Here is a 26297-nt window from a genome sequence, read left to right as displayed (position 1 = left end):
CCCACAACAAGAAATTTAATAAGTATATTAAATCTACATCTTTAAAAATCTTAGAAGTAATTGTATTTAACCTTCATCTCTTTGAAAAGTGTCCTTCTATACAGTATAACCGTGAGTACAGTGGTGCAGTCTTCAGACAGAACCACTTACTAAAACTAAGTTGAGCTCGGTTTGAACAACGTGGCAAATTAATCGTTCCCAAAAGGAAAATACAATTTGTATGCTGGAAAATTGAAACACTCAAAGGTCAGTGATGAAAATAAGCACTAGCTTTCTACAACACTTTGCATCTGGTGAAACTGAAGAACCATAATTTGTGTCTGAACTTAATGATGAATTCAAAACTTCTAGTTTTGCAGTACAACACAAATCTAATAAGCTTCTTGATGGATCTAAAAAACTCTAAAATTAGGCATTCAAGCTGTAAATAAGATCGTCCCATTATCTACCACGTGACAATAATATGTTACAGGCAGTCCCTGGTCATCAGCGGGGGATCTGTTCCGACAGCGTGGCGATGAGTGAAAATCGCTGATAACCGAAAATTGCCGATTTTCGGTGCTTAACGGCACCGATAAACAAAAATCGTCGATTTTCGGTGCTTATCGGCACCGATAACCGGGTATCAGCGCTGATAACCAGACATTGGCTCCTCTGTTAGGTATGTATCGGTGCCAATACCCGATTATCAGCGCCGACAAGAGGAAATTGGCACACATTGGTGCCGAAAATTGCCGATTTTCATCGCTAGACAAGCCCCATAAAACTGGATCGCCAATAACTAGGGACTGCGTGTATTGGCTTCTTGAACTATTTTTGCAACAAAGGAATGCACACCAAAATAAAATATTTACACAGAAACAATTAAGAGAATTCAGAATTACACATGAAAGTAGAACAAATTAAAAGTTTATGGATAGAGTTCACTGAACGGTAAATCAACCTGAAATTCAGAAAATGATTTCACTACCAATAATCCAGAGCTTAAACGTTACTAGAAACCATTCTGAGGCATAGGAACAAGTACCACAAGACAATGGGGTTTTAAACTCTGCACCAAACCTGAGTTTCATTCCTTCTGATCTTTCATGTTAAATTATTGAGTCAGTAATCACTGTTGTAAATTTCAAAGTAAGTGCCAGAATTAAGTCAGGTTTCCCACTTGCATGGTTACACCTTAAATAAATTCTCTGCATGCATTTCAGTCTGACTTCCACCTGGTCCAAATCTCCACTTATGGATATTCTCCAAGATGTTCTGGTCATTTTCACTGGTCTTCATCCTGGCATTATTTCTCTGACCAACTGTGCCTCTCCCTCTCTTGCCACATGCCCAAATCTACTAAACATGTTCCATTTTCTAGCAAATGAACACCAAACCCCTTAACAATGCCTAATTTTTAATGAACAGTCGGCCTGCATTATCCACGTTTTGACATCAGAGATTCAAATATATATAAAGAATATCTTGCACAGTACTGTATTCTCAGAAAAAATATGATAACTCACATGCACTGCTGCCCACTACATACATAAAAGAAATAACAGACAAAGGTCAATGCTGCTGAGTCAAGATGCATTCAAGTCCTGCTATATCAATCTGCGCCCACTTTGTGCATGTGACTGTCGTTATAAACAGAACATAATTTCATTAACCTCAACTGCTTGATTAGTGATATGGTTCAAAAAACCAAAGGAGAAATCATTATGTGCTCTATCTGACTGATTAAGTGAAAACATTTGATTTATTAAAAGGAAGGAAATTGCCTGCAGAAGTCGGCTGCCAAATTGAATGAATTCGTCACCCGTTATTTGCAAAATGGGTGACAAAGAATCAAGGTAAAGAACTTTTCAATTAAGCCCCAGGAATAGCAAAAGTGTTGTCTTTCTATGTTACTGGATGTTCTGTTGTCATATGGTTCCTACAGGTAGCTTCATGAATGCTTCTCACAATACCTTGAGGAATGCACGAAAAAGAATTTCAAACTAATACTAGTTAGTTTCATACCTTTGTAAAATGCAAGAAATTTAAATCATTAAGACCAAAAATATGGAGATTATCAGGGAATCAGCATCACCTGAGAGTGATCAAAGTTCCCTTATCAGCTATAGGCAATCACTGTAGGATAGTCCATTCCAGATCAAACATTGGATAGCAAAGGAAAAACCTGTTCAGGATAAACAATGCCAATCTGTACATAAATCAGCATAAAATCAAAGCAGGCAAAAGAACTGGTCAAAGAAATGTGAGTGTGATGAAGCCAAGCCCTGTGTATCATTTAACAATCAAAGAATAAAAGAAAAAGTCCAATTGCCAGGGTTTTGGCTCATTTCTGGGCTGATTTAAGAAGTGTTTCATCCCGAAAATTAAAAAAAATACTTGGAGAAAGGGTTGTCATTCAAAGTTTTTCCTACTGACAATGTTTCCACCCACCCTAAGTCCATTACGTATAAGGGTGAAACTGTCTGGGTTGTGTTTCTTAATCCCCTCCATTATGTCACTGATCCAGCTTTCTGACCAAAAGATAAGAAGATGCATCAAGGCTAAATACTGTTGCACGATGTTCACAAAAATTCGAGCTGTCCTGTACACTGACTCTTAATCATGGTGTCATGAGCTTGTGGTGGACTTTCAACATAGCTGATGTTACAGCAATCATAAGAAGTTCAAAATATTCCTGTGCTTGCAATGGAAATCAGTGGTGCTAGGATATATAATAATGGATGATGTCAAGAACTTATTGAAATCCATGGACAAATACTGACTGACAAAGATCTTGAATCCAAATGTCAAATTAGATCATTTCCTCTGGTTGTATGTACTTCTCACTGGTACTTCAATTTATATCATTACAGCCCCATACTGTATATCTATAGTAACTCAAAAGGACATATGTATTTAATATTAAAGTTATATCTGCATTTTTTGTGTATAATCCCATGTCTTATATATAAATGAGTGCTTTGGTAGGAATTCAATGTCTTTTTGTGTGCATTTGAATACGACAGAATTAAGCCAATCAGCACTGTTGTCATGACGAGATGTTTACCGAAGACAATATTCCGATGACAGATCAGATGACCCCAACTCTAGTTAATAGATGAAAAGCCTTACAAAATTATCAGTCAGGTATGACAGTGCAGACTGGTTAAATTGATTCTGTTATGCAACAGCTTATACATTATTATGTATGAACGGTCACTTTTATTTTCAAGTTGAGACGCAGTTACAGTAGGTAAAATCAGAGAACATTCTCAGGAACTAAAATGCAAAGTTTGAAAGGCTTGTTGGCATTCTCTGCAAGCTCACACCGTGTGCTATTTGGTCTTCCAACAAGTTATTTTCATTTCCTTCATAAAACAAAATGTACAGTATCTGTTTGCTCAAAGAGGGCACAAAAGCACACTGCGCCCTTCATTTGTACGTCAATCTATGTTCATAAAAACTCAAGGGAAGATAGGTAAAAGTATTATAAAGAGTGAGAGAAAGAGTAGCAGCACAGTTTGGGTGTGAAATTTGGATTAACAGCTTACCCCACTGAATAAACAATACTCCTACTTTCTATATGCAGTGTTAGTATTTCAATAGCCATATATTATATACATCTATACATGATTCCTTGTTTAGTAATGTTCCAGTATTTCTGGGCATACTTTGATGTTTTATGTCTCCTTCCAAAGCCTTAAATGTCACTCTTGAGCAACAGCTCAACAATTAATAACCAGTTGGGTATGCAATTAATCACGCAACATAGCATCTTCTCATTATTCTAGACACAAAACATGGATCCCCTTGCACTTGTTAGTGTTACAAGAAGCATAATTTCTTTAACGGAAAAGCACTGAAACTGAGTTTTACTGAGTAACTCGTGTTCTGTCCTGATATAAACCCCATGTAGATGATATTAAGGCTGGACAGTCTGAGCTATCACTCACAATCCATGAGTAAAAGTGATTAACACTAAGCCCTACTTCATCATGAAGAGGAGAAAGGTGAAAGAAATTATAATCAACAGATAAAAGTATAGTACAGTAAATAAAAAAGAATTAAAATTTGGCACTTAAGAAAATAGCCATAAACTATAAAACATCTAAAGTAGATGTAAATATCTAATCCACGTACTGTCATTACTATACCTGCGTTGTTTGTTTTTCACAAACTGCAAGAAAATTTTTGTATTCTGAGTGTGTCACTTGATGTGGATCTTTTTACATAAGCTTTCATGTTACTTGACTCTTTCACTCCATAAAAAATGAATGCAGTAAACATAAAAGCTTCAGAACTACTTAGGTCTACTGCAATTACACTTTTCACCAAAAACCATAATCATCAATAATAATATCAAGTTATAACCCAAATCTTTTTCAGCAAAACATTTGCATATAGTTTTGATACACAGGCCTACTAACAAAGGCGTCAAATATGTAATAACAACTTCCGACAACGTAAGGAATATATAGTCAAGAAAGTGCGTGCAAAAGTGCTGACCATCACTGTTGAAACTTTCCCTACATCTGATACCTGTCAGTGCTCTTCCACAAGATGCCGTGATCAACAGACAATGCCTCTATAGTACACTTTCTTTCAATTATGCACTTAACTCAGCATCTTATGATCTGTTCATGAGTCAAAGTCACTTTGAATCCTCCAAGACTCCTCATATATAAACACCCCCAGAAGATATTACCTGAATGAACAGATGCATGAATATAACAAGTCAAAAGAGCAAAATGTATGAGTTACCCTACTTTAGGAATCATCCACTTTACTACAAACTCGTCCTAATCTACCATCAAAAAGCAAGGCAAGACCAAGAATTATGACTGAAGGTTTAAAAACAAAATGCACAAAGTTGCAAAATCATGAATATGCAAATAAAAAATTCTTTAGTTTCAGCAAGATGCAACAAAGGTGCTTATCAGTGTAACTGGATACCTTCACTTATGACTTAAAGGTATAGATCTGACTTCTAGGCACACTGCCAATTATCACTAATTCTCTTGCAGGCATTATCAAATATATAATAGGCGTATTAATAAGGATGTCCCTCAAGTCAGAGCAAGAAAGGAAAACAAACATTGTACAATACTGTGATCTGTACCAAAAGGTGTCTACTCCATTCCAGCATTCTACAGCAAAGCAGCATCTGGCAGTAAGTCGTTTAAAAAGGCCAAGTAACATTAACCTATTTGTTTTGCTCGTCACTTTTTCCTGCAATTTGATGAGTTCGAGATATGAAAAATGATCCAGAAATGCTTACAGGCAATGCTACAACCTTGAAATAAAAGAAAATCCTTTGTCTAGAGAGGTATTCGCCCAAAAATTACAACAACACTGTGTCAGTTAACAAGTGCTTATGATAACATTAACAAACACCTACATGGATAAGATGAAATTAACATCTATTGCGGTTTCAAAACTGTATGATAAATTTACAATATATAAATATTAGCTCTTAAAGAAGATTATCTATGCCTATATTTAAGAACGAGAATTACCGAGATCTTGTTAAAACCCAAATTCTATTTTGAAAATGACATCAATCATTCTGTACATCAGCACAAAACAAATCAAGAGATTTTATTCTAACCCAACTTTTGAAATGCGATCATTGCTTAGAGGATGTAATTTGTCGTTCAACATTCCTAAATTGTCATTCCACATTCCCAATACTGCGATGCTGCTTTGCTCATGCTATCCAACAGAGCTGACCTTTCTTCTCTCTTTTAGTAATGAATTTCAATCTGCATCTTCTTATTCTAACGTTCTTATCATATACCCAATAAGACAAAATATATCTGTAACATGAACAGTGACCTCTCCTATGCTATCTCTGAAAAAATAGACCTTTTTATCACTAAACATAAGGATCAGATTTGCTGGACATATGATACAAAGATGCATACACAACTATCAACATCATTCCGTCCATTCAACCTCAGCTTTGAAATGCACACTAAGAATGCATCACGGGAGCTGCCACTGGACAAAGCCGAAGATTCTCACGCACTAAATGTTCAAGTCCTGAGCTTGTATTTCATGTCCGGCTTGGGAAATCCCAGACTGGTGGAATTTAAGGGGAAGAGTATGGGGGGGTTAGGGGAAGGGGAGGGATATATATATATATATATACTGGCAACCAATACAATGTGTGGTTGAAAGATGGTTGTAGTGGTAGTGGTGGTGGTGGTGGTGGTGGTGATGGAGGTGGTGATACAGGTGAAAGCGGGCAGTTAAGGACCAAAGTGCTCTTGTTGTCATTGTAATCTTGATGGTTCAACAAAATTCTGTAAACAAGTTAAAGATGCCTTGTCAAAATGGGATATCTGACGTATTACTGTCAGAGTTATATATCATTCAATTGGATATTATTCTCTTCTTTCTGCAATGACTTTGGGGCCATACAAAGCTCACAAAGAAATTTTTCACTTTGCTGTGCCCAAAAGCCCCTTCCAAAGTCTAAATGGACTGATTTTAATTCATGATATCTGTCATCATAATACCAGTCGTAAAACAAAAAAGCAGCATCAACTGTAACAGTTATGAGTATGGTCTATGATAACACATTCCACTTGGGCCAGGGCTAAGGGAATTGCGGGTGCTATTGTCCTTTGGGCAGCCGATGTGGCTCTTCATGCAGGGGGGAAAATGCACAGTTCTCACACTGACATGCGGAATGATTAGCTCACGTGCAAAGTTTGATCTTGTTGCAATGATTCACTTTATCAATCATGCAGAGTATGAGCGTGGGATTTATCACGTTTAAACTAGTCTATCATTTGGTGTCTACTAGAGTCTAACTTCAGAAGAACATTAGGCTTTGTAGCAACCGAAAGAAAAAAAAAAAGAGTTTTGATCATGAAAAATGAGAAGAAAAAACAAACAGCAGAGATAAAAACAGTTATAGCAGCAGCCGCAATACTAGGACAACGAACATGGGCCTTTGAGGCATAGCAGTGTCTTTCAGACTTGTGTAAATACAAATGCCGAGTCTGTCATGTAAATACAAATACAAAAAGATATCTACACAAGTCAACTAATCAACTGCCTTCACTAGTGAGTAAAAATTATATGGAAGCATCTATTAAAAATGACCAAAAGATCAATACACAGTCATCTTCATCTCTCTGACCACAAAACACTTTTGAGAGAACACGCTGTATCTGATCATCAGAGAATCATCGGCAGTATGACATCCATGTAGCTCCTTGAACTTATATTGCGACAATCCGAATCTGATGGTTCTTTGCATTTTTGTTTTAACACTGAACACCGATCATTAGGGTTATAACAAACAGCCAAAATTCAGACAATCAATCGTCCAAATCTCGGCCTCTAAATTTTGACTATTGCTAAACCAAGGTTATAATTTACAGACTGATAAGACAACTAAAAGTGGTGACACTCAGTATAAAAATAAAAAGTTATGCAATCAGAAAAGAAGTTATGTGCCTGATGCCATCCAATGGCTCAACTGTATCCTTAAGGCAAAACAAGCAAGGCTGCAATATTGAAGGTGAAGTCAAACAGGCTCATAGCAACTGATTCTGACACTGGTTTAAGGATGCAATCATGTACAAATACTGACTCAAATGGAAAGTCAATATATACAGTATACAGTTGTAAAGTGAAGTGCATTTGACCAACAAACTTGTCTGCTAGAAACTGCATTTAATTTGCATATTAAAAACCAAATATGCCATAATCACATCCTTATCATGGCATACAGTACACAATATCTGCTTGGCATACATGCAATGGATTGCTAAGAAGGAGCAATTGGCTATTATATCTTTTATGAGCAAATGAGGACCAGAGGTGTTATTTTGTATCAATCAACGTTTCACAACTGCACCTAACATTCAGCAAATGAGACTAAAGGAAAATTTTTTTATTGTCACTGTTATCACACCCTACATACAGCAAAATTCTAGCTTTTCAAGACCAGGGCCACAAGTATATCTGTAATGTCATTGACAGATTAGCATTCCTTTTCGTTTTGCCCATTCCTCTTCCTTGATTGGTAACTGCAAGTATAAATAAATACTATCCAAATATCAATGCTTGCACCAACATGCCTAAAAAGGTTATCTTGACAGACTCTCTTAATCCTTAGTTTCATTATTTTGTGAATAATTCCTTGTAAATATCTACTTTTGATATTTATGAGAGGTTTATAATTTTCCATCAAAAAATAATGATCTCTCTTCTTAAGTGGTTCTTGCTGTCACAAAGGATTATATACAGTATACGCTAACTGACATCCCTCAAATTTCTTGGGAGTTATATGAAGTGAATGTAACACTCCTCTACTGCCTTCCAGCTATAAACTGAATGTCAAGAAGATGCAAGTTACACCTATAACAAACACACTTGTAGTTAAAGTCACATTCTTGCCATTTCATCGAAAACAATTATAACAACTACTTCCAGGTTATTTGAGTCTAAAGTTAAAAAAAAAAAACATTCTAAAAAAGCCTAAAATAATCTTTACCATGTCCTTTTGGCTTTCCAAAAGAATTATGACATAAACAATACTATAATCAAATAACAAGTGGCATTAAACGGCAGTCAAACTCCAGTTCATCATTATGAAATGGAGTTCGACCACTTGCTCTGATAAACAAGTGAGAAACAAGTGTTAATGACGGGAATTGTCCAAAATATCTGACGATCACCAACCAAAAGTAAGAGGAGGATGAGTTAGTACCAACCAGCCTAAGATGGTGAATGGCTACGATCTTTCATTGGCTAAAAAAAGTACAATAAGTTGACCATTAACCCACAGTCTACACTACTACCAAACAGTTTGCCTAATGTGTGGGAACTTCTTGCTTAATGTTTCTCAACAAACTGTAAAAATAAAATGCTTCTGAGCAAGGACAGTGCACAGGTGGTTGCCTGTCTAACATCTGCAGAAAAACTGTATATGAATGTAGTACTAGAACTTCCGATATTTTCACTGACAACTGTTTTCACAGCAGTTTCTGAATAAAGACATTCTCTAACAACTGGTGTTAATTAGCAGACTTGCACTGCCTTCCCAGAACCACAAAAGTGGTTACTAAACAAACCAAACCATGGGAATCTCAGTAGTGTATGTACCCATAAACATTTTTACTCTTTTCCAAAGATACAGAACTAATCTAGAAGTAGCAAATAAAATGTTATTCTAGGTGGCAAGAATACAAACATAACTACAAAACTGTGCTAACTGCCTGTCCAGTAAGAATCTGAAAATGTCAATCTAAATCTAAAGATTCTAAATATGTTGCTATCTACACAATTTCCATTAGGGTTATCAAGGAGTAGTACTGATATAAAAATACAGTAAATGAGGAAATATGAGCTAATTTCTTAATTAACCACTCAAGGTTAATATATAGTGGTTAGTTTTCTTGGTATGATCCTAACCTAACTATCCAATGTTCAGCAACTTGCATCTACTTAGTAAAAATTTCAATATTTTAATGTTTTCTGTAAGTGAAAAAAATAAAAGTATTTCCTTAAACATCAACAATATTGGATTCAATCAAGATTGAACGCTCTTTGTAAAAATTATCCCTTCCAAATCCTTTGGTACACAATAACCAGTTTCATGATCATGAAAACTAACTCGTAACTTCTTTTTGCTTTAAAGTGATCAGCTGTACAGTATTACTTTTCACTCTGCAGCCTTGATGAACACTATGCAGAGAAAATAGAAATATCTAATTTACAATCTGCTGGAGTCGAATATCAAATACCACAGTACAAAACAACATTGGTTCTTCTACTAAGGGAATACTGGACACATTCAATCATCGGTTACATTAATCATCGAATCAGATTACCGGACCAACTTCACACAATTACCACAAAGGGTAACAACCATGCGGATATTTGTTACAGATTGATCAAGTTGCCCTGTAAAGACATCAGCAAAAAGGTACAAAAAAAATTAAAAAATGAGACAAGGTACCAGGAGAAACTACCATATCCACAATTCCCAAAACAGGTTACATAATTAGCTACAACTACTGACCCATAGGATAAGTATAAAAATAGCACTTCAACACTTGCAACTGAGAGAGAGAGAGAGAGAGAGAGAGAGAGAGAGAGAGAGAGAGAGAGAGAGAGAGAGAGAGAGAGAGAGAGAGAGAGAGAGAGAGAGAGAGAGAGAGAGAGAGAGAGAGACACAGAGAGAGAAACACTTCCAGCTCTGAGAGAGAGAGAGAGAGAGAGAAACACTTCCAGCTCTGAGAGAGAGAGAGAGAGAGAGAGAGAGAGAGAGAGAGAGAGAGAGAGAGAGAGAGAGAGAGAGAGAGAGAGAGAGACTTAAGACAAACTCTGAGTTAACATTCACAAAAACACATTCAAATATTATCAGTGAAACATTTTTGTTACTTTAGGTTCCAAGGAATTTTAAAATCCAGATGAAACCAATGTATCGTGTATCATGCATTTATGAACAGATCCTGGCAGGATCAGATATAAAGGTTTTAGTAGATTCTAAAAAAAGAGTACCAAAAAGCCATATCAAATTCCTTAGTGAAAAATCTCTGATATGATGATGATGAAAAGAAACAAGAAAACTTATTTCGTACTTACTGTACTAGTCTGTGGAGCTAAAGTGTGTTTGGCTAAAACAACTGTGGTCGTTTTGTTTTCTGCTGAGGCTTTTCTTTCCAAAGATGAGGGAACAATACTACTGGCAGCTGAGTTTTGAGACAGTGGTCTTGACGTTAGTTGTTCGGCTGCTCTTACTACTTCCATTACCTGGATTATTAAAAACCTTGGTTAAGACAAACCTCACACTCAAGAGAAACTTTATAAATCTCTGTCTGAAGAATATGTGAAAAAAGTGACGGCAAGAATTCAATATATCCACCTGAAAAAAAAAAACAGGCAAAACAGTATGCATGAAACAAGAACTACAAAATACTATATACTGTAAAAACTCATCACAATGCTGTAACTAGAACTTCTAGAAAACACACTACAGGCAGTCCTCGGTTATCGGCAGGGGTTCCGTTCTGGGGGTGCGATGATAACCGAAAATCGCCACTAACCGAAAATCGGCAATTTCTGGCGATTTTCGGGCTTATCGGCGCCGAAAAGTGCCGATTTTCGGTTATCGCCGCCTCTGATAGGTAACTATTGGCGCCAATACCCAATTATCGGCGCCAATAAGCAGAAATCGGCGATTTTCGGCGCCGAAAATTGCCGATTTTTGTCTCTAGACAAGCACCATAAAACCGGATTGTCATTAACCGAGCCCGCCGTTAACTGGGGACTGCCTGTACAAATAATAATGAATATTCCTACAATTTCCGGAGTGGATTTCTCCTTTGGCGCACTGGATGTGACAGGGGCAGAAGAAAGGTTTGATGGAAGAGGGGTGTCACGCCCAACATCATCATCAGTGTCGGGAGTGTCACTCCTGAGGGCACTGCTCAATTGCTCTTCAGCGTCAGGAGTGGGGATCCTGTCGCAAGCTGTTTGCTCAGGTATAGGTGGTGATTGTTCTTTTGGTTTGGGGGAAGGTGAAGGCGGGGATAGTTTAGGAGATGGAGGAGACTGGGTTGGTCCTTCCTCATGCAGGACAGATGCACTCTGGGGCTGTGAGAGGCAACAATGATTGGCATTAACTTTGGACGTAATACTATACTACTCTTCACTGACGTTCAAAAACATAAGGTATAGCAGTCTCAAGCGCTACAACAAAAAAACAGCATTAAATGCTCTTGAGAAATAACTGCCCCATCCTGCATTCACTCTACTTATAGTAAGTGAATCTTGCCATACATGCTCAATACATAAGGATCTAAGTGTGCATAAATTACTGCCAAAAGTTTATATAGTCTACTCATTCATAATAAGAAAAAGGCTCTCTTGAAATTGAAATAGTAATTCTACAGGATCAAAAAGTATGAGGTATCATTCAACACCCACATGAGAGGGAAATCTTGAAATACCAAAATATGCAGAGCAATCATACCAAAGGGACTTTAAAGCTTTTTAGAAAATACTTTCATAACACCAACTTTAACAGAGTGCAAATACTAAGAAGAGGGTGGCAAATATTTTATAAGAGAAAAAGTACTTTATATGATGAATAATGACATTTAATAGAACACCTAACACCCACCATTCCCAGGAGTTATGTAACTAAACACTATAATTAACAGTCATGTTTGAATGGCCCCAGCAAAGCTTGATTTGAAGAACTGAAGAGGCAGTCTGCCTATCCTATTACAGTAATGACTTACTGTTGAGTGTCAGAGATATAATACTATTTCCATCTAAGTTTTTTTATAGTGTTAGGACTATAAAAACGTTATTTTTTAAATTTAAATGCAAAACTTCAAAAAAAAATGCCTACATTCTGGAAAAGCTGTCAAGTCCTCTCTTAAACCTGATAATACATCTACCCATGACTAGCAAAAGTCAACAAAAAATATAAAAATTACTACTGAAAAACAAACAAATTTGTATAAGAATTTTGAAATAAAGGCAGTATAAAAAGGGGTGGTAAATATTTATGAAAGTACAGCTGTAACTTTTCACCAAAATTATAAAATTATAGGAATTATGGATGTAGTTTTCGTTTCCAAAATATCACCGAGTGCAATGAAGATTTAGTATTTATAGCTTAAAAAAACTATGTAATAGCCTTTTTATTGAAAGATTAACTGTACTGACAGAAGCAGCACCAAAAAATCGCATGCTCAAGCTCTCTGAATTCAACTTAACCAACAGAACTAATAATGAACCTGTAAAACTCTGCAAAGACCTACAAAAATAGTTTCCATATGAAATTCCTATCACAACTAATGTCCTGTAACACCTTTGCACCCGGATTACTACTACTAATAATGGCAAGAATACATAAATTTAATTTTTTAAAGAACTAAGCATAAAAACTACCTGGAAGTTGCATCATGATCAATGAGGGCACATAAACTTCAAACTAAACTAATAAGCAAATTTGAAAATGATTGACGTCTGAAAATTAACTACCATCTAACCATTAGTTGAAAAAAATTCTTAAATCTTTACTTGTGAGGGATTCTCCCGATCCTCCTTGTCTAATGACGAGACACTCTGACTGGTACTGCGTGACTCATGGCCTAGTCGTCCCTCTGCCTTCATCTGCTGGACCTGTCAAGAAATACATTTATAATTTGGTTCCATGAAGACAATTTTAAGAAAATTTTCTTCATTCCAAGAGGATGAATTTGGCAATTTAGCAATCATCATAGCAAAACACTGAAGCCCGATTACTGGCAAACTGCATGACGGAATATGATCCATCCAGGCACCTTACCAGTTTTCAAAGATACAATTATTGTTACATTGATTCCTAAACCAGGCGTCACAACTTTGATGCTCAAAATACATCATTTTGAACCCTGTTACCTTTACTTGAAAAAATATTTGGCAAAATATAAACTTTGAGAAGGTAACATTAAAGTAGGATGGGCAAATGTCACTTTCCTTTGCTGAGACATATTCAAAACAAAGTGATTATTTGTGAGGACAGAAATAATACTGCAAAAATATGATTGAAATACTAACAAGAACAATGGAGATTTTGAACTGGTGTGACCAAAGAATACTAAGATTCAAGGCAGAGTACAGTGGGATGTTGTATACTGAATGAAGAATCAGTTGAAGATGTGGCATCAAGAGGCTGGAAAAAAAGGCTGAGATCCAACAATTGAGATTGTTTGGATAATTGATGAGCGGGGATAAGGAACAGTTGGTCAGAAAAGCAGTAGATTTTGAATGGGTCAGACGAAAACTTGACTGGTAGATAAAACCTAGACCTGATAAGCCTTGCGGCAGAAAGAGCACAGCACAGACCAGAATGGAGAGAATGCACGTCTAACTCTTTAAAGGGAAAATCTGATATAAAAACGGCTGTGGTGATGAAAAAAATAATACAGAAAAGCTTGAGAGCAAGTCAGAGCTGGCAACAAGAGCAAAGTTAAAAGAGAATATCTGTAAGAATATTCTTTTCTGAATACAGGTTGGTGCGACTGGGACTAGTTTTAACGAGCATACAGCATCACACACCTAACTGGTTGTAATGAACTACTGTAATAGCCATTACGAACTAGTGTACTCCATACGAGAGTGAGTATATATACACATTTTAATGAGCTAATACACTACCTACATAAATTTATACTTACCAAAGCATGGTCATATCCATCACAAACAACCAATCGGATAGTTGATCCCGCAGATCTCATGATGTTCACAGCCTCTTCGTGAGTGATACCAAGCAAGGAATGCTCATTAACCTCAAGCACTCTCTGCCCAACCTAAAAAATACAAAAAAGAACCACCCTGACAATATTAAAAAAAAATACATTAAGTTGCACATCAACTTAACGGACAATAATAATGATATACATGGTAATAAGGATCAACATAGCCTTCATATGCCCTAAAGTCGAATTTCAAAGCTTAATAAATAGACTATCCTAACTAGTATTATGTAATTACCAATTTCAGAGAGATATAGAGTACAGTATCTACAAACTGAACTATTTATAAAAACATGTGCAATACAATCCTGTACAATAAAGCCTAACAAAAATATAGCTGATAGCAGTACAAACACTTCTTATTTAATGACTTGCATTCTGTTCCTTAACTCAGTCAGAAAGCAAATTTTTCAATAAGACAGGAGTCTGCCCACCCCCTCCATCTCCTCTGATGGATAACAAGACAGTGACAATGAATTTATGGGCACTTAAATGGGCTACCAAAATTAAAAACTGCCAATCTTGAAACCCTTTATCAAACAGTGTGCAGCGCCTGTCTCTCGATTCACCTGTTCCCATTGATGCTCTCTTCATATATCACCATAACAAATCAAGCACCAAATAAAAAAATTTCTGAATCAAGAGACTAAGATAAATGAAAGTAAGCTGCAGAGCCACTTACCCTAAGTTTACCCTCCCTATGTGCGGCACCATTAGAATTAATCTTGGAGATGAACACACCCTCATCTGACTTATCGAGGGGATTTCCTGGAGAACCTTGAACACCTCCCTTTATGTTCATACCAAGACGCTCACCTACCAACTTCTTGATCACAACTTCCTGTTGAAAAAAAAATACATAAAACTTTAATATACGTCCAACTTTCAAGAATGAGGGCACAGGGATTTAACAGTGCATCCTGTACCAACTTTTCTTTTAAATCTAATCTATAAAGGATGCACACTCAAAATATTTGGGTAAACTTTCATATCACAATCTTCTCATTCTCCAACAGAGACATTTCTTTTTTGGAAACTTGTTGCAATAAACTACATACTCCTGGCCAGCTCTTTACAAAAGTATCTCCCATGGGTGTTCCAACATTTACCTTTACATTATATCCAAGAACTCACTGTATCTGTAATGCAAACACTTACAATGCTCCAAGGAAGTTTCATGTTTTCATGTAAGTTTACAAAGACATCAGTTACAGTATTTTAATTGAAGGGTTAGTAATGTGAAACTATTGTAGCCTACCTGTATGTACACAGCAAATCTACCAAGCTCAAAAATTTAAACATTAATCCTACTCATTTCAAAAATGTTACATGTTTATACAATAATCTATACATTAAACCTTGTTACAAGACACAGTTCATGCATACACAACATAAACACACCATTCTTGAGGTAACCCAAGAATACACGCTAGTATATTTATTAAAACACATTTCTAAGGGAACAGGTTTATGTAACAATGCACTTACAATTAACACTCACAGTGTACAAATATAAAACGTAACAATACGAGTTCTTCACCTTCATTTTGTACAAAATCTGATAATTGCGAACCCATGCATCACGACATAAAAAGTAGTTCCATAGTTAATCCCTCAGCAATTTCCAGTTACTTGAATTTAAAATTTCTGAGATTCTGTAAACAGTGCTCTTTGGAAAAAATATGAAAATAATTAAGTACTTAGTTTTTATATATATATGAAGTATTATTCCTGTGCTCTTTTATATAATTTATATGCAAATATTTAAATAAATATATTCTATAACTACCTTAACTAACATGACTAATCCTACACTATAATCATATATAAAGGAACAGTTCATATCCTGTTTCCATGCTGTAACTGTAATGAAATATATGTTGAGGAGACAGGTGGATCCGTCTCACTAAGATTAACTGGGCACAAAAGATCAATGTGATATGCTTATGCTTTACAGAGCTTAGGGGTTTTTATAAATATGAGGGATATTGGCCATACAATGTATTGGAGCGGGGCCAAGCTGATTTTCAAAAGCAGCTGCCCGTACAAAAGGAAGATTCTGGAATCTGTCATTGTCAGCCAAACTAACGATATGAATCGCTCAGGAGGATGTTGGAAATCAGATTTAAACCGACAAGTTAACTGTAAGACCTACTCTCAAGTAGGTATTCCAGCTGATGCGCCCTCAAGACAGGACTGAGGTGGGAGCTAAGAAAGGACCAAAACACAAGGGACTGACCTCTATCCATCCTGGGTCAACCACTTCTACATACCATCAACAATGTATTGCCACATCTGCATATTCCACATAAATACTCTGCCACTTACCAACTGTCCACATTTCAATTGGTAATGGGAAATATTTGGCTGAAACATGTTGACAGTGTTTTTATGTGCCTATCTATTTTATCTGTCTTTCCTTAGCAAAAAGGGGCATTTGCTCCTTCTGTTTTGAATCTGATAGTTGGAACATACTTGGTCTACTACAAAAATCAGGAAAAGCCCCCAGCTACTGTCCCATCAGGATATCTAAGCTAGATCATGTGTTGCTGTTTAATGGACAGCAAAATTTCTGGCTTGAAACAGAGATTTTGTACATTTATAGGTAATGAATTTGCACTTTTTGCTGACTTGCAACAGATGCAAATAACAATGTACGAATAAAAGGTTCACTAAAATGTTTTTGTGAATAATGCAATACTATATTCAAGGATGTAAACTGTGCCAAATTTATGATACATTCCATCTCATCTTTAGCTTAATATTTTTCTCTATCCATAAATCAAGCTAAAAGCATGTCCTCCTACTATTCCTGAATATGAAACTGAAAACAAGAAGCTATACGTAAATGTATTCTGTACATATCACAGGAGAACTTTATGTATCATGAAATAAGTTCACACCATAAATGGTCTTAACAAATCAACCAAATATAAAGCATTAATGGAAAATCTATCCATAACCATCATCTTGCATCTGGCAATGCATGAACTGTAGTATGAACTGTTAAAATATGAGATAATCTTAACTTGGGAGAAAACATCTTAAATATTAAATGAACTTCAGCTGACACAAGTACTTGCAGTGTCAAATGATCTCCTATTTTATTACTTTTCTTTTCAAAACCTCTCTTCTTCCCTGCTGTACGTCACCCTCAGTAAAAAAAAAAAAAAATTTGTTTTATCACTTTTCCTTTCAAAATATTTCTTCTTCGCTGCTGTACGTCACCTTCAGTAAAATTTCACACCTGACCATTTTAGAAAAATTACGTAGAATGGTTTTCTTCAAATTGTTGAGGGAACTGACACTATTCTACACAAGAATTAAACCAGGAGATGGATGACTTTTCCTAGGTCACTGACAGAGGAAAGCAATTAGGAAATCAATGACTAACATTCTGACAACACCGAGGAAGTAGAACACGTACACATAACACCAGGGAAGGGGACACTAAACTCACAAATCTCTACTACCTTACTCACAAGACCCAAGCATCCTTACTCACATGGACAGAAAGCTCTTGACTCCCAGAAAGTATCTAAAGGAATAGCAAGAATACAACTGTATGTAACTGTACGTAACACAGCAGATGTTTATTTTTAAAGATATCTGAACAGCTCTGGTCCCTACACCCCAGATACTCGAAAGGAGCTTTCACCATAGCACCTGAACGCAGTGAGCAGTAATAAGGACTTAAGCTTCCGAGGAAACGTTTTCTTTTTTAATTTTTTTATTTTTCTGGTCATTGGCATTTTATGAGAAAAAGATACAAAAAGGGGGAACAGAACTAAGACAACAGTAATGGAAATTACTAAGCATGTGATTTGAATAAAAAGCGCCTGCCAAGATCTTACTGTTCTAGTTGCTATGCCATTACAACTCACTTTCCAGAGACTGGACCAAGATTAATCATGCATTAACACCACAAATAACTGCTGTGCTGCTATGTACACCTAAAGTGTTTTTTCAGTAACGGGCAAAAACAGCACCTTCCAAAATATTTCGGTAAAGATTCAATCAGTTGTTTCATATTCATTTTCCAATTTCATTGATATAATTGAGTTTTCAATATTAGTACCTTGTAACTGACAAAATTTAGTATGAGGTGGTGATAATTACAATATGTAAACATTAAGGTTCCAAAAAACTGAAGAGTACTGTACTAATTATTTCTTGATTGATAGCAAAAACAGACTAAACGTACATTTACCATACCAGTGTATTTTAAACAAAAACTCACAATGAATAATGAACAAGATAAAATTATTTTGAAAAACAAAAAGGATCCTAAACCTCATAGTAATAGGAATATTAAGATGATGCAATCCTAGACTGAAACATACTAAATGTGCTAAAAGTATATTTTAAGTTTTGAGGACACGGACACAGTCCTGGCTAAGACCCTAACTCCTTAACAAATCAACAACGAATAAAAATTGTTAACAATGATGATACATGTAAACTGTGTATATTACTGAATGACACATCCTTGAATTGTGTACGTGGTATGGAAACAAGGTAAATGAGAAAAAATTTCATGTATTAATAGCTAATAAATAATAAATAAAACACTGGACTATTTTCATTAACTTTCTATGCCTAGAAAATTACCTCCTTGTTAATTGTGCCTTGCACCAGACGCAATTGTTTGGTACCAATTCATGTTTTACGCTGCACGCTACAAATTTACCAAAACTATCATCAGAGTTGTTTGCTTCTTATTTATGGTTTAGCACAAATCATTAGCAAAGAGCCTCCACAATAATCCAGAAATGTTGGATACACAATTCACATTTACAGGTATATTTGTTCAATACCCTTAAATGCAAATATTATCCTGTTTAAGGTTACGTACTTGTTTTATCCACATTTATTTACAGTCAAGTAAAGAATCTATGACTTTATTATTAAATTTAAGAATTTATAATGTAAAACTGGAAATCACTCTGAATGGTTGCAGCCTTATTGCACTGCAAAGTAACGCTATACCTAAGATATTAATATATTTTTGTCGTCAGACAATAAATGACTTGTATATAATAACCCTTTCTCTTCTGACTGACTAAACAATCAGAGGCCAATAACAGCATATCAGCTGACACTGTTAATGTAATAAAAGCATTACAGCGAATTAATCAACACCAAGAGTGTTTAAATGTCCTCTTTTCCCTCTGAGGGTTTTTAATGTAAAACAAATTCTACCCACGTCTTCTCATTCCTGTGCTCTTTCTGCCTAAACATTAATCCATCAGGTCTAAGTCTTCATCTATTCCCCTTTTCCATGATTTCCTGAGCCTTCCTACAGGTCTTTGTCCTGTGAATTCTTTATCTACTGCTTTTTTAACCAACTGTTCTTTTGCCCTCTTCACCTAATCACTGTGGTGAATTACTCAAGTTTGGCTTCCACAGTCAAGTCAGTAAAATTAATTTTTCTCGTCTTGTCCTATATCAAAACATATCTTCACCTGTGAATTCCATGTGCATCACTGAATGGAAGATACTGTTCGTCATTAGATGTGATGTACCCTACAACAGCTTAGAAACTTCGTATCAAATACTATATAAACAGAAAATTAAATATACAAGTGAAAGGTAATTCTACCAAGTAAAATACAGTAAAATACTAATCTGAAAAGATCTCACATAATGGTTAGAAGCTTCGTTACTGTAACCTCCATATTTTGTAATCGTAGAAAATACTCAAAGATAGAAATTTTGATACATTAATGACATCGGCATCTTTACCTCTAATATCTTACGTGATGATATCAATGCCTTCTAAGTGTCTATGTCAATACACAAACAACAGCGACTGAAAATGTACAAATTCTTTTATGTAATCTAATAATATAACACCTCTAACAGACATGCACTAAATACATCAAGAAGTCAAACTGGCATTCAATCTAACTCTCCCAATACTGCATCACTCATTGTCTAACCATCTCGTGCACGATGGTTATAAACTGCCTGGCTAGTTTGTCCACAAGAGGGCAAGCAGAAAATTGGTGCAATGTGTAACATATTAACATAATGACCTCAAGAGACTATCATCTAACTAATCATCTAAATCATAATTTTTTCAAAAGCTGTTAATTTCAACACAACAGCCACACAAAGACACCATCTACTACCCACTTCCTTTCCACTAATACAGTTAGTGGTATTTCAGGAAGACAACACAATGAATCAATGCATAAAACTGCTTCATAAATTAAAACGGAGATATCTTGATATTTCCAACTCAACCCTGCAAGAAAAGCCTATTTCTTGCATATTAGGCTAAAAAACCCCACACACGAAGACTGAGTGAAATGACGGAAGTGCCTTCGAACAGGGAGCTGACAAAGATGATTGGGCCATAAGGGTAGCTTCCTCTGAGTCCTGAACCTAATAGCCACACGTAGAGCTGCTTCAGTTGAAAATGGTGTTTTGAAAGTGACAGTTCCACAGCAGACAAGATTAGGAAAACTTGTTCTGAATAGACAGATACTCACAAGTACAATTCCTCAGAACTATCAAAGCATGAAGACGTTCCCTATGATGGACTACTACTGTGCATAGCTTGTGCCATTCCATCTAAACGGAGTATGTCACAAGTACTCCTTAATGGCTAGCAATTAGAGATCCAACTCCAGTTCTAGTGGCCCTCTTGTACGAGAAATGTAAATGGCGTAAGTAACCGGGTGTTCCCTTCTTTTGCATTAGTACTGTATTTTGTTGATGCCTTTCCATCATGTTAACTGTATTTTGTTCATGGTTAGTAAAATACTGATAAAGGCCATAATGCACTGGGATATAATTATTAAATCTTTCATATTTGGTCTTGTGTATAACATCTAAATTTACTTCATTTTTAGCACAAAAGTATGTTTAAATATCATGAAGCTTATTCAACCAAGTGGTTCAAAGTAAAAAGTGGCATGTAATTTTTTTTTTAAATTACATTTCAACAATTTCCACTTTTTGGCAGCAATTTAACATGCAGTGATGCACTGGCATTGCACTGAAATTTCAGCATCTGTCTAGACACATTCTGACATGGCAATTTAATTTTCAATATTATTATTGCAATGAAAAGGGCATTTCCAATGATATATATGTTTAGTTTAAAGATGCTGTAAACATAAGAAATAATGGTTTTGTATTTTTATTTACAATTGAATAATACTTAAGCCGCATTACCATTGCATATTTTAGAGTAATACTTGCAATATGTCCTGTTTTAAACTTGTATCTACCTTGAGAATGTTCCCTTAAGGGTCTTGTAAGTAAATTTCTGTATTCGGCAATGACCCGTTCCAAAGGTTGCCAGATTAAAGAGGTCCAACCTACTTACTGTAGCACAACAGGTAAAAAAATTGACTAATACCTAACAGTTTTTTGTTAAGGCAATATAAGATGCACACTGAAGACCCAAATGTTGCACCATGAGCTTCAATGATGCAACTGTCAGGCTCAGATCATTTTTAACTATTGCTTAATGTTTAGTACTGTACTGTCTAGGCATTGTTTACTTTTTATTTATATAATATTCAGGTATGACTCATCGTGAAAGTGAACCGTATTAGTTCTGTAAGTGTTTTTACTCTGCATGGTGTGTCAAGGGCTTTTAAGGGGGCTTTGAGGGGTTAGCAAGGATTTTTTTTTACTTACATAAGGATCCAGGAACATAACTATTATGTAAATAGAAAAGTCATTGTATTCTATTTACTTCAAGTCTATTTATCTGTTAGATCTTTACTATTATTATATAATGTGCCACATTAATTTCTTACACTGTATATTTATGTCATGTTGCTTCAAGTTATAAAGGTGATACAAGTGGGCACTGATATGGAAGAATATTGTAAATAGTAATGTAGTATGTAACTGTTATCCATTGTTTTCAGTCCATCACCGCTTGTGATTTAATTATGGCTACGTGTAAAGGGAAGCCTAAACTCTTTTGCCAGCTCTGCTTTTTCTTACATGTGCATCTAATGTGATTTGATACTTGAATAAATGTAATACTGGTCTGCTCTTGCTTTCCCTTTTATATTACCACTGTTCTTTTACATATTTTTTTCCAGTTTTCCTCCCTACTACAACAACTTTACTGCAATCAACACAGTCACACATGCAAGCTTTGTTACCTACTGTCATTTTTTATGCAAGAATGGCTCACCAGTTACAAAAACTAGTAAACTTTAGTATGGAACTTGCATTCATTAGGAATACTTTCATATTCAAATACTGAATGCTTTTCAGCTGAAGAATGAATGCATTAGTCAGTGAATACTAACTTCTAAGAGAACAAAATGCAATGAAGGTTACAAGTACTCTGTTGATGCCAGACAACCTCTACCGCTATTGACCTATATCACAATATTGCACACACCACAAGATTTATCCTTCCAGTTGGATGCAGGCACAGATTTTGAAGTGAAGGCACACAATCTAACTACACCAAAATCCCTGAATCTTAGCTCTATTTTTAACCCTACAAGCCAGTCCACCTTAAGAAGAAAATAATTGTGCACAAGGAAGTCAAGTCCCTTTGATAAATCTAAATCAGTAAAATATGCACTTACTTATGACCCGAAGAGGACAGTAACACCCAGAGCAACGTACAGATAGAGAATCTTTTGCATGCGCCGTACTAACCTTGAGCCCTTTAGGTTGTGGATCATGTCTCACAGTGAGGACAATTTCATTAGGAGGATTTAAGAGAGCCATAACAGCTTCTTGATGCGTTGCTCCTGCCATGTCAGCACCATTGACGGATAATATTCGATCGCCCATGCGGAGCTTCCCTGTCTTGTGAGCTGCTCCCCCGGCTGTAATCTGAGTGCAAACAGATGCTTTGTCACTACTGAGACAATCTCTTATTGATGAAAAAGCATCCAAAATCTTAGACAAAGTGTACAGGCAGTCACCGGTTGTCGGCGGAGTTCCGTTTCTGAGGGTGTGATGATGACCGAAAATCGCCGCTAACTGAAAGTCGGCGATTTCGGCGCCTTTTCAGCGATTTTCGGGGGTTATCGGTGCCGAAAAGTGCCGATTTTCGGTTACTGGGGCCTCTGTTAGGTATGTATCAGAGCCAATATCCAATTATTGGCGCCGATAAGCGGAAATCGGTGATTTTCGGCGCCGGAAAATTGCCGATTTTCATCGCTAGACAAGCCCCATAAAACCGGATAGCTGTTAACCGAGCCCGCCGTTAACCGGGGACTGCCAGTATAAGTATCATGACAGAACATGCATAAGAAACGAAATGCTCCTTACTTTTGATATGTATATCCCAGGGTCATCTGGCGCTGTACCAAAAGGAACACAAAAATGGTCTGAGCCTCCAATTATACTAAGGCCTAATGGTCCGCCATCTTTATACAAAGTTACTTCCTGAAATTGAGAGAAGAGTATACATTCAGTTTTACTAAATACCTACGGGTTTCTTGATAATCACAACATTAACAATAACTCGAAACACTTTTATTCCTGCTTGGAGAAAGAACAGACATTTCAGTGGAAAACATATTAAGTATATTTTGTCCCTTTCTACTTCTCTTTGTCTCGTGTTATCATATTTCTAGTTTTTCTTTACTTTCTTAATGGCTTCTTTGATCAACTATCAGAATAATGTATTAAAGCTGAGTTTTTATAATCACAAAGCCTTAAGACGAATATAACCACAAATAAATGAATCAATCTCACCTTACCAAACTCTCTTGTAATCAATTACCTTCTTGTGTACAGCCGTACAGTACACCGATAAAATAACCCTTAATCATATAGTATTCCTAAAGTTAATGTGGCTTAAATTCCTTGGCTACAGACTACCTTGAAACATGAAATGGCCTTAAATGTGAATGGGAAGGATGACATATCTGGTTCAGTTTAGAATCATGTTTAAGACCCAATACTATTTGCTCATCTAACACTATCTGCTAAAATACTGATATTATTGTCCTGGTCACAATTTAAAAGAGTTAAGAAGAGGTTAAAATTGTTAACAGACTGGATTGAGGAATTTTTCTCAAGTAGCTGGGAGACTGTCATTTCTACATAGTAAAATTCCTCAAGCTTCAGGTAGGAATATTTAGTATACAGCAGTATTTGTTAATCTTAAAATCAACACTGGACTTCTTTTTGAATATTTAAAATTGTTTATCGAAACTGCAAGCAAAAGCAACTTTCATTACACATATACTGTACAACAAAAACTACCATAGTCAAATTAAAGAATTTGGGATAATAAATGTGCAGAAGGCACATTAAATGAAAATAATTATAACTTGAAAGCACAAGTTTCAAAGTAGCACATAAGCATGACTTGCCAAAATTCATATCAAATGTTTTTAGCACAAAATAACCACACACACAACCGTCAGTTGCTTTTCTTCAATGTGATCTGTTCTCCCAGAACTTACAGTGACTTCTCCACACACACTCTTCTTAGAAAGGTGAAACCAACATAACAAAGTATAGAATAAGATTGTAAGTTTAAGTACAAATAAAGTCCAAGGTCAAAACATCTCAAGTAAGTACATACACTCACACCTCATTCACCTCCCCCAATCTAGCATCTCCACCTCCCTTCTGCCTGTTCCTGAACTATTCCCCTCCTCACATTTCTGTTGTTAAGACCATCATTATTATGGAGATGAATCAGCCATGTAAATCAAATTACAAACTCATATGAATTTGGCCTGAAAGACTTATTCTTAAACAAGAAGTGAAAATTTTATGAGGAAAAGGCTGTTGAAATCAAACACTTATCCTCCAGAATTTTTGGTTTGAGAAGTTCATATTCTGGGGGCATCTTCATTCAATTTACATGGCATATCCAGTTAATATCTTCATATCTACTCTAAGATGCTTATGTTTTATGGGGTTACTTCTATATTATGTAACTATGTGAAAAATGATAAATGTTACAGCAAAGTCAACATCCACAATAGGTTATGACATATGTGAGACACTGCAGAGGTAGTACAAGATCTTTACAGTATAAATCTGACCACATGTGGTACTGCTTTCTTCCTCTCCCTTTTTATTTTCTTCCTTCAGTTTCTTTCTAACCATCTGTCCAATTTTTTTACTTCATTTACATACTGCATATATAAATATCACAAAAATTTACTTGTATATTTCATTATTATTGCAGGTGCTGCTGGCAACTAAGAACTGCTATCTGCATGTCCCCTATGGGTGATATAAACAGGCACATTGAAAGAAAGTTGTGCAAGGACCATTTGTGTTTGCTTTCATTGTCTCTGCTTGTACTTTTTTCATTCTGTAATTCTAATAACCTCTCTTAAAAAGTTGTAAAACTACATGCAATGCATGTATTAGTGATACTGTGTACTCTTATACATATTCTGTACTTCCAATAATCTCTCTTAAAAACTTGTAAAACTACATGCAATGCATGTGTTAGTGATACTGTGTACGCTTATACATATTCTGTACTTCCAATAACCTCTCTTAAAAGCTTGTAAAACTACATGCAATGCATGTATTAGTGATATTGTGTACTCTTATACATAAATTTTAAAATACGACCTGGCTCAACGTCCAGGAGTACAGGTAACGTGTGTGGCTTACACGTTTTGGTGCTTATAAGTTTTTGTTCCTGATTAAGTTTTTATAATTATGTTACCCTCAGTTACTTTGCTCGATCTTTCTTCAACTATGACATAATACATTCATAATTAAAATACTAAGATCTATGACATAATATATTCATGATTAAAATACTAAGATTAGATGTTGAATGAGGCTTGGAATCTGCACTACTGTATTTAATGATATTTTTAATCCTGACCACAGAATCATGAAAGACAGTGATCATAAAGTATATTTTCAATAAAAAAATTTCCTTCACCTAAACACCATTCACAGTATTTATGATGTGAATTATTACATACAATTCCTTCTTGGAATAAACCTGCGTATCATTAACCCAAACTTCAAAATATTTTCCCATTTTAAATGTATTTGGTAATTTGAACTTTTAACTTATACTTATTGCTTACATTAATTAAAAGAATTGCT

General features: G+C 35.7%; 1 protein-coding gene across 1 annotated transcript in view; it reads right to left on the bottom strand.

The window, feature by feature from the left end:
* The window catches only part of LOC136854947 (protein lap4-like), a 309134-nt gene that overhangs the window by 34828 nt on the left and 248009 nt on the right, over window positions 1-26297 (bottom strand). Inside the window, 7 exon segments of the mRNA XM_067131543.1 lie at window positions 10591-10758; window positions 11308-11601; window positions 13042-13143; window positions 14181-14312; window positions 14941-15099; window positions 22905-23084; window positions 23526-23642. Coding sequence (XP_066987644.1) covers window positions 10591-10758; window positions 11308-11601; window positions 13042-13143; window positions 14181-14312; window positions 14941-15099; window positions 22905-23084; window positions 23526-23642 — 1152 coding nt within the window.

Source organism: Macrobrachium rosenbergii, chromosome 30, assembly GCF_040412425.1.
Source record: "Macrobrachium rosenbergii isolate ZJJX-2024 chromosome 30, ASM4041242v1, whole genome shotgun sequence".
Classification (NCBI taxonomy): Eukaryota; Metazoa; Arthropoda; class Malacostraca; order Decapoda; family Palaemonidae; genus Macrobrachium; species Macrobrachium rosenbergii.
The sequence above is the reverse complement of the archived record's forward strand: the minus strand, read 5'-3'. Positions and strand labels throughout refer to the sequence as shown.